Genomic DNA, 15,000 nt, shown 5'->3' on the forward strand with positions numbered 1-15,000 from the left:
CAGAAATATGCAGCCTCCACTCTGCAGCGAGGCCCAGACCAGTTAATAGAGCCAGAGTAAGGTTGAATTTTTAGCCCAAACCCTACCCTGCCAGAAAGGCCCTGCTGGGGGCATTTCTCCTACCTGTGACTGCACATTGGCTCCGACTTGGGACCCCTGGTAAGAATCCCCATTCAGACTCTGCATGTTCATGAACATGTCCCCAGAATTTGGGAGGTTAAAAGAACCAGAAGAACCTGGAAAGGAAAGAGTTAGGTAGCTGAATAACAGAGAGCTGCAAAAACATAACCCCGAGACCTGAGGGCAGGGGAAGGAGAAGCAGCAGGAGAGGAGAGGACAGGCAAGGCTCAGTGGAGGGGAAGTTGCTGCCCTGGCGTGGGGTGAGCGTGGCCACTGGCCCCCCACAGTGGCCACCAGACCCCGGCTCTCGGCCCCGCACCAGAGCGCTGTGCTGGGCAAGCCTGGAAGCTCCCTGCAACCCAGGGCAGCTCTTCCCTCTGGAAGAGCAGCCTGTACAGCAACATTCCATATCAGAGCTGTACCCCGTGAATCACTCCATCATGAGGTGCCATCACCAAACTCTCATTTTGAGCCTGTGCTTTGTGTCTCCTTCCAAAGGAAATGGTTGGCAGTTCCCAATTATGTGGTTTATTACTGTTAAAGAGGGAACCTTTTCCTTACTTGCTTTTAGTTAGTCTTTTTTTTCCCCCATGGTTCTCTATCCTCTTTAAAAGTTGTCCACAACTAAGTCACAGCAAAACTTGACTGCAAATAGTGTTTGTGCTAGTGGCAACCTTTGCCCCTGGAGGCCAAAAGAGCAATGCCTCCTTCACACACTCCCTAATGCAGTGCTCAGACTTGCAAAATGTCATCAGCACACCAGTGAGACCTGTAGCAGAACATGTCGCAGAGTAACTCCAAACTAAAGTTCCATCCTTAGATTTCTATTTATAACATCAACTCCATTTCAAGTCATCCAGAGTTTAAACTCTAATTAGAGCATGCTAAAATATTCCTCTATTTTGTTGTTATCTTGACAATAAATTTAACAGTCCTACAAAACCAGACTTGGACCTCTGCCCCATTTTACATTCTTTTCAGTGAATGAGTAAAAGCTTAAAGTAACTACAGAAACAAAGAAGGTGCCAGAAGGCAGAGCCAGGCAGCCGTTACTGCTGCAGGAATTACAAGGGCCCCACTCCACTCTCCCACGGCTGTGGGAGCTTGGCTGTGAGCAGCTGGGACCACCCACGGCAGGGCTCAGCCCTCGTGGTCCAGCCTGGCCATCCTTGGGCTCAGGACTACCCCCTGTGCCAGGACTGGGACTGCTCAGGAGCTGCATCCTCCTGATCCCGACCGAGCTCGCTAGGGCACCGTCGGGGCCCTCTGGGAGGCTGGAAGGCAGCAGGCAGGTACGTACCAGAATTTGGTGTGGTGGGGGAGTTGGTTTGGTTGTTCTGGACAGCCGCGGCCACGGCGTGCGCTGCAGTCACGGCCGTCTTTGCCGCATAGAGATTGGCTTCCTCCTGGAACTTCCCAATGTTCTTCTTGTACCTGATTCTCTTATTGCCAAACCAGTTGGACACCTGCAGTGGAGAGAGGTGGGAAGGATGAAGGACACAAAGTGCTTGGCTGGCCAAAGCCGGATCCCTTAGAGATGCCAGAAACACGACCCGTACCTGCTCCAGGTAACTGAGCACTAACCCGGATCAGTTTAACATCACCACGGAGCTGGGCTGACCTGGCTCTGCTGCTCTGTGGGCAAACTGAGGCACAGCAAGTGACTGATGACTGCACATATCCCAGAGCTTACTGTACCACAGCATTGTCCCCTACCACCACAGGCCATTTGTCAGCAAAACTGGTGCAAGACCCAGAAAGGTGCTCAGGGGGGACCAAGGTCCGGTTGACTGAGGGCGAGCAGGCAGTGAGAGCAATTGTTCTTTATTTTGGGCTGGAACAACCTTGGCAGCCCACTCACAGAATCGTGTTTGGTTGGCTGAAAATGAAAGGAATCATATAAATCAATAATGGTTGAAAAGTCACTTTGTCATGTCCCTTTGAAGATCTGTACTGAAGCCAAGGTGGCTCCCAGGGCACCGGCTATTAACCCGCACAGGGGTCATGCCTGGAGCTGCTCAGGGAAGTTTGTACAATCTTGCTTAGGGGCTTTGTTTAACTTCAGCTGCTGTAACAGAGCTCCTAAATAACAAACCCGGTTTGGAACATGGACAATGGCCAACACAGCAGAGACAATAAAAGAACAGCTCCGGCAGTAAAGGGGAAGGGACCAGTGACAGCCCAGTGGTTATCAGGCAGCCACAGGGCACGGCAGGGGCTGGGGGCCTGTCACAGCACCCAGTTCAGGATCCTGCTGAGGCTGGAGTCAAATCCTGCTGTATTTGATGCAGCACAGGCTTTTGTTTAACCACAATTAATGGAAAACCTCTGGCCTTTACCAGTAATATGGAAGGCACCTTATACATCCTGCTCCCCTGATAATACTCCACCATATTCTATATATTGCACTTAATATCACCTTGTCAGTCAGAGAAGCAATAATACATTAATGAAACCCAGCAAATAATTATTGTGTACAATCAGATTATGCTTTATTAACAGTATCATAATTGAGGAATCTCTGCACATCAACCATATTGTCCACGGATGTGCACGAGACCCCTCTGTTTATGCACGCCCCTGGACCAATCAAACAACAGCCATCACTAATAAAGGTTTATTTAATTCTCACAGTAAAATTTTAATATCACCAGCAGCCTGGGGAAGCCTCAACGAGTGGATTTGCTTGACATCAGATCGTTCCCATTCTGCTAGTCCCAATACTTCTTAATCTTTAATATCAAGGCAATTAAAATTAATGGCCACTCATCCAGAGCCACTGTGGGCAGTGTTTCCTTGACATCAATTGTTTGATGGGATTACCTAGAGGTTAAACTAACAAGCAAGGTTTAATTGGAAGCAATGAGAGGAGCAGTGCTCGTACGTTATGTTTAACCCGCACACCACATCTAAATGAATATCCAGAAATGTTCAACTCCTCCTCAGACTGAGCCCAGCATCGGGGCTGCCAGAGGAGCTGCAGCAGCCCAGGGGTGCCACAGTCACTGTCCCCATCCCTGCTGCCCAAGGACCCTTTGTGCTCCTGTGACACAGTGCAGGGCAGAGCGTGACCCAGCCCGGGGAACGTGGGGACACCCAGAGACACCCAGGGACACCCAGGGACACCCAGGGACACCCAGGGACACCCAGAGACACCCGGGGACACCCAGAGACACCCGGGGACACCCAGGGACACCCAGGGACACCCAGGGACAGGCGGGGGCTGCAGCTGCAGCTGGGAGAGCATGGCTGATGTGGGCAGCTGGACCTGGCCAGGACAGGGCCAGGGCACTGCTCCAGCAGGCTGTGCCAGGCAGGATTTAGGATCCCTGCCCACGTGGAGCACACCTCACCTGGCTTGTGCTGCTGGCACTGCCGTGGTCCCAGGGAAGACCTGGGTGCAGGTGCTGGGCTCCCCGCGACCCAGCTCCTCACCCAGCCCCATGCTCACCCCAAACATGGAAGTTGTCTCCATTGTGAGCTGCCTCACAACACATTTTTCATTAAAACAAACTATCTCTTCACATAAAAAAAACAATGAACATCTTTCTCCTCCTGATCATTGAAGGCCAATTAATTAATTTGGCTTAATTGTATATTACATTTCAAACAATACTGTTGCACTTATTTATCATGTTAATTGCAACGTTAAATAAAAAGACAATAAATTATTACTGAAATCATCAAGATGCCTAATGTGGGATTTGGGATGGGGCAGGCCTGCCTCGTGCCTCCAGAGTGGGTGATTTCCTGGGATAAATCAGTGCTCATTCGGCAGAGACACAGCTGATGCCAGAGCATCGCTGCTGGAACTGGGGAGCTACAGATTCATGGATCGTGCAAATCTTCCCACTGCGTCTCCATGGTTGTAGCACACAGTCTGTGTTCCACACCTAAAACATGGTACAAACCTGTGATCTAAACCCAGGAATTTTACCTCCAGAACTATTTCATTGTGCTGCAGCTTTTTTCTGTGCTTTCCACATGAAGTCCAGGGGTAAGAGCCCCTCCATCCACAGTTTTCCCTGTCCTGCTCACAGAAACACTCAGAAGCAGCAGGGGCCAGAGGGGTGCTGAAAGCAGCTCCTGCATCCTTTCTTTAAAACAATGTTAAATATATTCCCTTGTCAACCACATCCTTCTTTTGTTTGAAGCGGTGAAAAATGTTATTGCTGTACTCCACTGCCCTGCTCTGAGCACTGGCTGTGCCCTCTCTCCAGCCCGTGTGATGGACTGATGGTCGTTTGTGACACCCTGGAAGAGGCTCATCTGCAAAAGTATAAAACATCAGCCTCGCAGCCATGGGAGGGGAGAACAGACAATACAGTTTATCTCCCTCCAACGTGTGCTGATGGGGTGCTCTAAATTACAGCCGACAATGTTCTCTGCTAAGGACATTTTTTTCCCCAGAATTACCTTTTCCGCACTCTTAAAAATGAAATTGTGTGAGGTGTTCATCTTAATAAATAGTTTGTCTTTATGCTTTTCTTGAAAAACCTTCTCTACATATTATTTTAAACACCGATATCAAAACTGAAGCCATCGATCTCCCACCTGCAATGAAACGATTCTGGGAGACAATTTTCTTTGCAGCTCAGTAAAGTGCCATGGCAGCAGGATTTCCAGTCAGCAGCTTAATCTGGGGGGAGGATGACCCAAAACACTCACTAATTAAGTGTTTGAGGGAGAAAATGTTCTGCCATGAATCTGCCCCCAGCGTGTACCAGGCACTGACAGTACAAGAGAGAAACACTTGGGATCATCGTTAGGAGAGGCTACAGAAGAGCCTGGCTCAGCCAGGGAAAGGACAAAGCCTCTTCATCAGAGACAAGCCAACAGCTCCAGAGTTTGGAAAGCCATCCCCTAATGTTATTTATTCCTTTTTCCAGCTCTGTGGCCCTCCAGGGTATTTGCAGCACAGAAGGTAAATGGGGCATGGTGACAGGCAAGGCAAGGTCCAAGGGACACTTGGTCAAGGCTGAAAATACACACACTTAGAGATCTTCCATGAAAGCCCTGAGAGAGGTGCAGCTCAGGCCCTTCCTCGGATGCCATTGCTTGTCCCCTGTGATGCTGCTCCTGCCAGGGTTTCAATGACTGCTCAATTCACTCCGAGCTCTGGATTGCATCCTCTGAGTTCTGCTGTCAGTCACAGAGCAGGGTGTGGGGGGCTGCTCTGTAGTGCCTGCTCAAAGCTCTTCTACTACATGGCCTCAAAAATATACACCCTTTTCAGTACAAGAAAGACACCTCCAGCCCAGTTTGACCTACAAAATACCATCTAACCCTGCAGCACTGCCCTGCAGCCTCTGGAAGTGCCTTTGGAAATCAAGGATTAGAATACCCACAGTATTCATGCTCTCTAGCTGTGACAGCAGATCCATCAGGAGCTCAAGCAACCAGCTGATCACAGGCACTCCCTCTCTCTCATACATGCTCCTCTCCCATTACATGACACATGGCCCCATTTCCAGGCTGTACCATATCAACACGAGTCTCTCCAAGTCATTTATAACATCTTGCCAGAGTGCAGCTCCAGCCATGCCAAGGGCCCAGCCCTGCATCCCTGGTGCCAGGCTGGGTGGGCAGCACTGCCCCCGGACCAGGCTGGCAATGTCACCCAGCAAGGCTGAGGCTGCTGGATGCAGTGCTATGGAGGGCACAATGCAGCTACTCCCATCGCTCACTCAGGCTTCCTAATGGATTCAAGGAACAACTAATTCATGTCTGTATCAAATATTAAAAAGACAAACCTATATTCCTGTCACAGGCTCTCTGCCACTGCTGGGTTGTTGGACCATCTGCCTGCCTTTTATTTCATTCTACAGCATATACATTAAATCTTATCAAACAACCAATTAAGAAAGAAATCAGATCTATTAGCACTAGAAGCAATCAGTTATGGCTTCTCAAATGCTCCATCTCATTTCCTACAGTCACTTCAGCCTTATCTTGATCTGTCCTTTTATCTGTCCACACCAAGGCATAACTGAGCCCCTCTCTGCCAGGCACAGCTCACCTCTGGGTGCAGAGGGAACAGCTCTTCAGCAGGTCTGGTGGGCTTTTTCACATGTCAACTTGCCCAACATTAACTGAAACTGAAGAACTTTTGGTTTGTTTAGGTTGGTGTTGATGGCATGGCCTCTCCTAACCATACAGCAGGCTGCCTTGGGTCACGTTGAAGATTTCTGGACACGATTTACTGAAGAAATTGCCACAAAGCCTCTTGTGCCAAGGACTGAAACCAGGAGCAGGATTAAGGCTGCAGACCACAGTGCCCTGGCACTCGTGTGCTCTCAGGCTGTTTGGTGGTTCCAGGCACCCCCAGCAGCCGCAGGGATGCCTGAGGGCACTGAGAGCAGCCCAGCAGCCACCATGGGCTGCAGTGCTCCTGTGATGCTAAGGGCAAGGGAGGAGCAATGTGAGAGGGAACAAGCTGTGAGCTGAATTTCCCTCAAAAACTTCCTGCCCATCACCACAGCTATTTCTAAATGGACTGGGAGAAACTGCCTCCTCCCCACCCCATACCTTCCCCTGGCAGCGAGCACAGCCCCTGGCCACCCCAGTCAGAGTGGGGTATGTGCTGCGTGCCAAGGAACAGGCAAGGAGACAGCAAGGCACACACACGTGCCCTGGGGCAGCTCTGCCAGGGCTGGTGCCGTGGGAGCAGCCAAAGTCAAGTAATTCCAAATTTGGAGGAGCTGGGCAGACTTTCATTTGAAAGTCTTCGATAAAGTGCCTGAATTTTTCATGCATTCAATGGAGGCCTATAAAGTAAATCTCAACTCAGGTCTTAATTATAAAGCTAAAGGTTGCATTGCTAATAATGCCAATAGTGCAGGCTGCAATCATTAATAGTTAACACAGGCGCCGCAGGCACCGCTCCTCCCAAGGACCTGAAATATTGATAAGGGAGCTGAGGGAGCAGGGAGGAGCTGGCACTGGCCCCCGCCACAGGAGGGGACAACTTGGGGACTTCCCTGCCACAAGCTCAGGCTCCTCCCCAAGCTGTGCAAGCCAGATTTGTGGGAGAATAATTGGGGTTTCTAGCAAACATACAGGCCACGTGGAATGCCAAGAGGTGTTTTGCTCTTTGAGCTGTCTGGTGAAGGAAAACTCGATGGTCGTCAGCCTGAGCACCGCTGCAAGACACCAGTCTGAGTTGTGCAGGTATTTTGGCCCACAGGAAAAGCAGCTGCAGCCAACAACAGCACAGTCCTGGCTGGGGAGGTGCTGCATTAACTTCACACTAACAGCTGTTGTGTGTGGTAGAAGGAGCAAATCTGCCCAATGCAGTTTTGCCACAGAGAAGCCACTTGTGTCACTTCAGCATAGCTAGAGGCTGAATTTCTGACTGGCTTAGAAAAACAACTTTGAGCAATCAAAGAAATTTGGATCTATAAAGATAGATCCTAAATTTGTCAATAAACTGTCCTTTCCCCAAAATCCTGTTCAGCTGCAATGAATTCAGAGCAGAGCAAGGCTCAGCCAGGAGCCTCACTGCTGGGCAGAGGGAAGGCTGATGTGAAGTGGGGTGCAGACCTTGCCTCTTTTTATCTTCTTCTCTGAGCACAGCACCTTTGTACCCCAGCACAGCCCCAGCCACCACAGGCAGGCAGCCTTTCCTGCAGAGCTCAGCCACATGCCATCACCCTGCAAACCTCCTCATGGTCCACACACAAATGTGAAGGGGTGACAGAGGTGCTTTGGACAGGCCCAGCTCCATACCCCTTGCCTCCACCAGAACCACCTCCCAGACCTGGAGGTGCCAGCATTGCAAGGGGAACCAGACTGACAACCTGTGGGGGCAGGGGGTCCTCCCTGCTGCTTACCTGTGATACCGTGATGCTGCATTTCTTTGCCAGCTCTTCTTTGGCTTCTTCACTGGGGTAGGGGTTACTGAGGTGGGAGTAAAAATACTCGTTCAAGATTTCTGTGGCTTGTTTACTGAAGTTACGCCTTTTCCGTCTGAAATGAGAAAAGGAAAACACCACTGTTTTTCCAGGTGCCAGCAGGTCCCTGGTTGGATGGGGAACAGCAGCCTTTGTTTCAAAGCCTCTGCTGCAGCACAGCAGAGCTGTCCTGGCACCCTGATCCCTTTGGGCTCCCCGACACCATGGGAGGGAGCAGCAGGCAGCAACACCACGTCCTGCACCCAGCCCCAGGGGTCTCTGGATTCTGCTTCTGGCTTCACACCCCCACCTCCCTGCAGGGTTCATCCCATGGGACCACAGGCCACGTTCGCGTGCTGTGGGAGAAATGGTGAGGCAGGTGCTGAGCCAGCAGCCTTCCTTGTGGCTCCTCCACAGCCAGGTACACAGCCCAGCCCAGAGCTCCCAGCCACAGAGCCCCTCTGTGCCAGCAGCAGCCTGGCAGACCTCCTTCCCCTCCTTCCCTTCAGCACAGGTGAGCTGGGCCCTGGCACAGCTCCCTGGGTGAGGACACTACAAGAGGATGGGGCAGCCGTGCTGATCTGTCCTCACATGGCCTCCCTGAGCTAATTGGCTTCCCACAGCAAGGGGATTTCAGGGCTTTGTGAGCGAGACCCATCTGTGCCCACTCCCTGCACGGGGCCCAGGCTCTGGCCCACATGGGACATGGGATGGGCCCCAGGGGGTGGCACCTGGCCAGAGCACGGAGCCTTGCAGAGGGCACCTGCCCGTGCTCCGGCCCAGGGGCCTGCAGCCCTCGCCATGGGGGCAGCCCACGGTGGCAGTGCCTGCACAGCTGCAGTGCCATCCCTCCGTGCCAGCGGCTGCTCTCCTTTAGCAGAGCATCCTCTGGAAGGCTCCAGTCAAACATTTCCTTGGAGCTCCTTCCCCCAGGGCTGCTGCAATCACCACCGTGCCCCAGGCCAGCCGGCAGCGAGCGCAATCCCCAGCGCGCTCCTGCCGAGTATCGCGGTGCTGCTAACTGCACTGTATCCTGGAGCACGCAGGCTCCCTCCCTAGAGCTCTGTTTATCTCATTACCATGCTTCCGCTCATTTTGCCTTATTTACCTTCCTCCTTTTTAAAGAAATCACTTTAAAATGTACATCTGCAGGCTCTACCTTTGCGTTCCTGGAGCTCTCCGTAGACATCTCCTCCAACTGCCTGCAATTACCCTGATTTCCCACACCAGCCAGTGACCTCCTTGTTAATAACATTATTTTGGTCTTGTTTAGCTCCTCGCAGCTTTCAGGTGTGAAACGTGAGCTGCTGGAGGAGGGAGGCTCCGTGTGGCGCCTGCTGCTCCTCCCTTTTCCGCCCAGCTCTGCTCCTGCTCTGCCAGGCCCTGCCAGCTGCAGGGGCCCTGCTCTGAGGACAGGAGCCCTGTGAAGGGGATGGGGCTGGGGATCACTATCCCACTTCATCAGGCTTCAAAACAATTCTGACTGTGCCTAAATCCCCCTCCTAATCCATGCCTGCCTGCCTCCTGGCAGCTTGTGGAGCAAGCAGCCCACTCAGGCCACCGTGGGTCCTGGGGACAGGCATTGATCTCCAACAGTGGTGCAGGTGTCCAAGGAGGGGAAAACAAGCCCAGTCTTTGCACTAAAATTTGAAGAAAAGACCTTGTTGCTTCTGAAGTCCTACTGTGCAGGGGGTTCCTTCCACAGCAGCTGTGGATGAAGGCTCTTGTTGGATCAGAGCAGCCTCTCCCACTCATCCCTGCTGGCAGGGGACACCACTCCCAGTATGGCCAGGCTCTCCTGGGCTGCCCAGAAATTACTGCTTCTCCCCAAAAAGAGACAGGGGCACTTGCCTCTGCCTTACCTGGCATCAAGGAACCTTGATCTTAAAATCATTACTGCTTCACAAGTGCTTTGTTTGAGCTGCATCTGGATGGAGCTGAATTTTCGATGAATGATGCCCACCATCCTTTCAATCTCCTTGGGAGAAATGGGACGTGTCCGGCTCTGTTCTCTGAGGAGGTTCATGACATGAGTGGTAAATTCATTACATGCCTGTGGAGGAAGAAGAGGCTCAGATGTGGGTTTGTGCTGTCCCACAGGGACACAAGCTCTGACCTGGCTGTTGGGGGAAGGCAGCATTGAGGGGGACCCCACACATGGCCCTGTCCCCTCCACATGTGTGGCCACAGCATCCCACCCTGTCCAGGAGACCTGCAGCTGTCCTGGGGCAGCCAGGGGAGCCCAGTGACCCCGGCCCTGCTCCTGCCATGCTCATCCCTTTCCCCATTCCCTGCCAGACCCCGTGGAGAGGAGCAGTTGGATCAGCCCCTGTAGCAGCTGCAGGCAGGGGCAGGGTGTGAGTGGGGCCCTGCACTCCTCACAGCCAGGGGTGCAGTACCCCGAGCCCTGTGCTTGGGTACCCCCTGCAGCACCCAGGGACCTGGGATCTTTCTGAGGCCCCTGTGTCCCTGCCCCGGGTGGGTTTCAGTGACACTGTGCCCCAGCCTGGCCCACGCTGTGCTGCTGAGGCACTGAGGGAAGGCACAGGGAGCCCTCGATTATGACTCCCAGTCTGTGACATGTTGATATAAACTTCAGATTGAGCCACCACCAGGATTCCCCTGGTCCCAGCCTCCACACATGCTGCTGTCCTGACTTCCTTTACAGACTGGAGCCTGACAAAAACCCTGCTAGCTCCCCTCTTTCCTCTCAAGCCAGGCTGCAAAATATGTACGTAATATGTCTGACGACCACATTTTCAAGGATTCTCCATCATTTCAACAGATTATGTGATGGAAGGAGTTAAAAGTGAAAAGTTTATGCATCTAAAAACTCATAATTTCCTATAACATTTGCTGAACGTCTCACAACTTATTAAGTGAAGCCATCTATGAATGCAAATGCTGATTAGCAATTTGGCAATAGCCCAACATTCGCAGAATTCACATAGCTTTTCTTTAAACCAGTAGTTCATACATGATTAATTAGAACATCTCATTTATGTAGTGTGCACTTTAGCTCATTACTCTAAGTAAAATTCGTTAAGTATTTACATTTAGATAATTAAAATCTGGGTACACCCTTAAGAAAGATGCATACACTTCAGGCAAAGTGATTTTTTTTCTTTACACTACTGAAAGTAAATTACAGGCTAATTTACATCCGTGCAGCGCCCGTTGGAGGCGGCGCTGGGCGAGCCCTGGAGCAGAGCCCCTCGCTCGCCACCGCCCAGCCACTGCTCCTCCCAGCACCTGCCAGCCCCGGCTCTGCCAGGATCCCAGAGCTCCAGGGGAAGGAGTTGGACATTCCTCACCCTCACTTCCCACCAGCACCTTCTTTCTTTCACCAGGGGACAACCCGAGCATGCAGAAGTTCAGGCCCAGCCCTCTGACCGATGACACCAGCTTTGGCTCACGCAGGAAATGTTGCACTGAAGGGAAGGAGACAGGGGCACCAAAATGCAGCAGCTCTCCCCCTGAGATCAGGAAGCAGCTCAGACAGCTCCAAAATAAAGCTGAACCCAAGAATTTGGCAGTGGATGGATGTTCCAGGCCCGCAGTCTGCCACAAGCCCCCTTCTTTTTGGATCCCAGGAATTCAATTTTAAAGTACAATAAAATTGGTAACTGTTGCATTAGAAATATTTTCAGGCATGTCTTTTCTATAGCAGATTTAGTATCAAAAACTGGACTTTGAAAAGCAAAAATTAGTTTTTTGCTTTCAAGAAGCAAAATCCTTTCACTGACTTTACTCAACTTGCCTGATGAGACTTGGTTTGGCTACAACTGCTTGGAGAGCCTGGGTTTAATCCATCTCCACCAGCACCTCCCCTCTGCAGAGCTGCCTCACACAGCACAGTGGGAGGAAGCTCAGAAGACTCTGATGCTTTGTCTTGTTTCTCTTGTTTATTTATAGCGTCCAAGCTACTTGATCCCTTTTCCAGGACTATTTTTCAGGCCTCTGCTTGGTGCCCGAGACATTATTAATAATGTCAGGTTATAAGTGATGGCCTTGTTAACCTGCTCAGAAACCTTGTAGGAGCAGGGATGCTCCTGCTGTCTCAGTGCTTCATCACAAGTACACAGGAAAAAGAGAGGAAATGGCCCAAAACAATGTTGAGGGGCAGGGTGGCAGCCAGTGCTCTGTGAGAATGGTGGTGGCTTCTGAGCTGCCACACCTCACCCCAGTTCAGGGTGAATTCAGGAGACGTGTGTGAACTTGGGAAGTGGGTTCCCAGCTGCTCCAGGAGGCCTGGGACCCTTACAGTACTTTTGCCTACAGCAAAAAATGTATTTCAGTGTAATTACAGCAGATAGCTTTCAATATGTCATCTCTGTTATAGGAGCTGTAAATTATGGAAGGCGCTGCCTGTGCGTGGCCATTTCTCCCGGCGCCCGGCGAGGGAGCGCTGGGTGATGGCGTGACACACTTTCCATTTCTCTTTCCCTTTTTTTTTTTCCCTGAGTGCATTCCGCTGACTGGCAACAAATATCAGGATCAAACTCTGCCTGGAAAGCGTCTCCAGGAAGGCGCTCTGGTTCCTGCTGCCGTGGGACCGGGGGATGCCTGTGCTGGGCAGGATGGCAGGAGCGGCTCCGCGCTGCGGGCAGGTGCCCGGCACGGGCTCCCCGCTGCAGGAGCCTCCTGCCTCCCAGAACCTGTGGCGCCAGAGGCTCAGATGCCAAGGCCTGGCTGCCTCTCGGGCACTGCAGTGAGACAAACCAGCAGGAGACAGTTTGCTGCCAGGCTGGGGAAATCATCATATGTCTGTTGAGCAGACGTGGCTGGGTGTCAGAATCCGTGGGGAAGCATGCAAGTCTCATCCTCAGCTCTACCTCTCTCTCCTGCTCCAGCAGCATTTGAGCATCCTCCAAAATTTCCTGTGGTGTGGACGGATGGCTGTGACATTTCAGCCGAAACCTTTGTAAATGGAGCTACAGGGCAAAAAATGCTCCTGCTTCCCCCACGTCATTAAACTTATTAGAGTCCAAGGATGTTTGCCAGGAAGCGGCTGCGAGCACGGAGCTGCTGCCTCTGTGGCCCAGATCTGCCTGCAGCCTGTGTGCTGTGCCTGTAGGAGACAGGTTAATGCCACAGCCAGCCCCATCCCTGCAGCCTGTGTGCTGTGCCTGTAGGAGACAGGTTAATGCCACAGCCAGCCCCATCCCAGCACTGTGGCTGCACCCGGTGGGGCAGGGAGGGCGCGGGGCTCCACCAGGACTGCTGGGCCCTGGGGGTCAGGGGAGAACAGCGGATTTGTACAAAGACCCTGACAGGTGTTTGCTCAGTTATTTGTTCTCCACTTGAACAGCACAGTGGAAGAGACAGCACAGACAAGGCAGTGCCACTGGCACCTGAGTCACACAGTGCTGCTGGCACCTGGCAGCATGCGGCAAACGTTCTCAGTGCCACCGGCGTGGCCAATGTGTTGGGTCACCAGGTCCCAGTGGGGAACACAAACCTACAGGCCTCTGCAGCATGCTCTTCACTCCAAACACTGTGCTGGCATCTGCCTGAATTAGGATTTCCCTAGTTTCTGTCCCCAGGCCTGGGCCAGGTGTTCTGCTGACACCTCACTGCCCACTCTCTTCCAGCCTGCTCCAGCTGACCTGCTGTGGCCAAGTCTTGTGCCAGAGTATCCTGCCACCTGCTCCAGGAGCCACTGGGCTGAGATGGCCAGGGCAGCCCTTGTCTGCCTGTGCTTCCCTTGCCAGACCCAGCTATGTGAGACCTCATCAGGGCAGAGGGTGGCACTGAGTGACAGACATCTCTCCTCCTCTCTGCCTTCTGGCTGGGCAAAGGGGACAAACACGGGCTTGGGTGCTGCTCTGGTGCAGTTACAGACAACAGAAAACACTCAGACATGCAAGACATGCATCCTGGCTCCAGCCAGCAGCTCCTTGGAGCCCAACAGATGACAGACTCCCATGGTGGCTCTCTCTGGGCAGAGGGGTGGGGAAGGGGAAGGAAGGGTTGTGGTCCAGAGTGGGCAGTGGTGGGCACTGGCAAGCAGAGGAGAGCAGTGTCAAGTACACGAACAACTGAGAGGCTGATGTCTGACCTGTTCATATTTCTCCAGCTCTGTGTGATAGATTTGTCTGATCTGGGTCAATTTGGCTCTGTAATCTGAGTGTTCAATAGAGTTATCTGAAGACCCTCCAGAGGCTGCTGCGGCTGCAGCTGCTGCCGCCGATCCCCCACCTTTCTCCGGACCTGAGACTCCTTCTGCCAGAAGCATATTGTCTAGTCTCATTAGCTGAGGATCGGGAGGGTCTTCCTCCTGGGCTCCTCGGATGCTCAAACCTTGGGCAGAAAAGAGAGAACAAGAGAAAACACAGTCAGTACTTCTGCATCTGCCCAACTTCTGCCGGCACGCTGCCTGCCTGCCACGAGCCCTCTGTGACACCCACCTGCCCAGGGGCCACGGGCACAGCCCTGCCCCAGCCCTGCCCCAGCCCTGCTCCAGCATGGCCCCAGCACACCAGCCAGCCCCATAAGATGCAGTCTGGCAGTGCCACAGGACCCTCTGTGCTCCCCATACACAGCAGAAAAAGTACCTGCGTAGGCTGTGCCAGATGTGCCAGCAACACACAGCTGCCAGGCATGGACCTGGGCACCAGCAGTGTGCTCCGTGCACTCAGGGGACAGCACAGGATTCCACACTGACTGTCTCAAGGAGCACAGGCAGTGGGAGATGACCCCCTCACTGGCCAACTTTCCAACTCAAGAAAGCACAAGGCATTAATCTTGCTCTAAAATACACATTTTAAACCTGTCACCTTCATTTAAAACCATAATTCCATATAATTTCATGGGAATAATAAAAATGTCTCATGATCTCTTTGAATTATTTCTGTTGCCTGTTCACAGGTCCACAGGCACAAGCTGATGATGCCACACATTGTCCCGGCGTGTCCCCGAGCTGGCACACGGGTGTTGGGGACAGCTCTGGCACGGCTCAGGCCACCCATGCTGCAGCCAGGGAAGG

At 52.4% G+C, this 15,000-nt stretch overlaps 1 protein-coding gene across 8 annotated transcripts in view; it reads right to left on the reverse strand.

Moving 5' to 3' along the window:
• The window catches only part of PBX3 (PBX homeobox 3), a 102,581-nt gene that overhangs the window by 5,046 nt on the left and 82,535 nt on the right, over positions 1–15,000 (reverse strand). For 7 of the 8 annotated variants that reach the window (XM_059864996.1, XM_059864999.1, XM_059864992.1 and 4 more), the window contains 5 exons: positions 14,074–14,315; positions 9,875–10,065; positions 7,953–8,088; positions 1,421–1,586; positions 124–236 (listed from right to left, as the gene is read on the reverse strand). In XM_059864996.1, the coding sequence (XP_059720979.1) occupies positions 124–236; positions 1,421–1,586; positions 7,953–8,088; positions 9,875–10,065; positions 14,074–14,315 (848 nt within the window). The remainder of the gene's footprint in view (positions 1–123; positions 237–1,420; positions 1,587–7,952; positions 8,089–9,874; positions 10,066–14,073; positions 14,316–15,000) is intronic. The other variant, XM_059865000.1, reaches the window with a different exon arrangement.

Source organism: Haemorhous mexicanus, chromosome 21 (assembly GCF_027477595.1).
Source record: "Haemorhous mexicanus isolate bHaeMex1 chromosome 21, bHaeMex1.pri, whole genome shotgun sequence".
In the NCBI taxonomy this organism is placed as follows: domain Eukaryota; kingdom Metazoa; phylum Chordata; class Aves; order Passeriformes; family Fringillidae; genus Haemorhous; species Haemorhous mexicanus.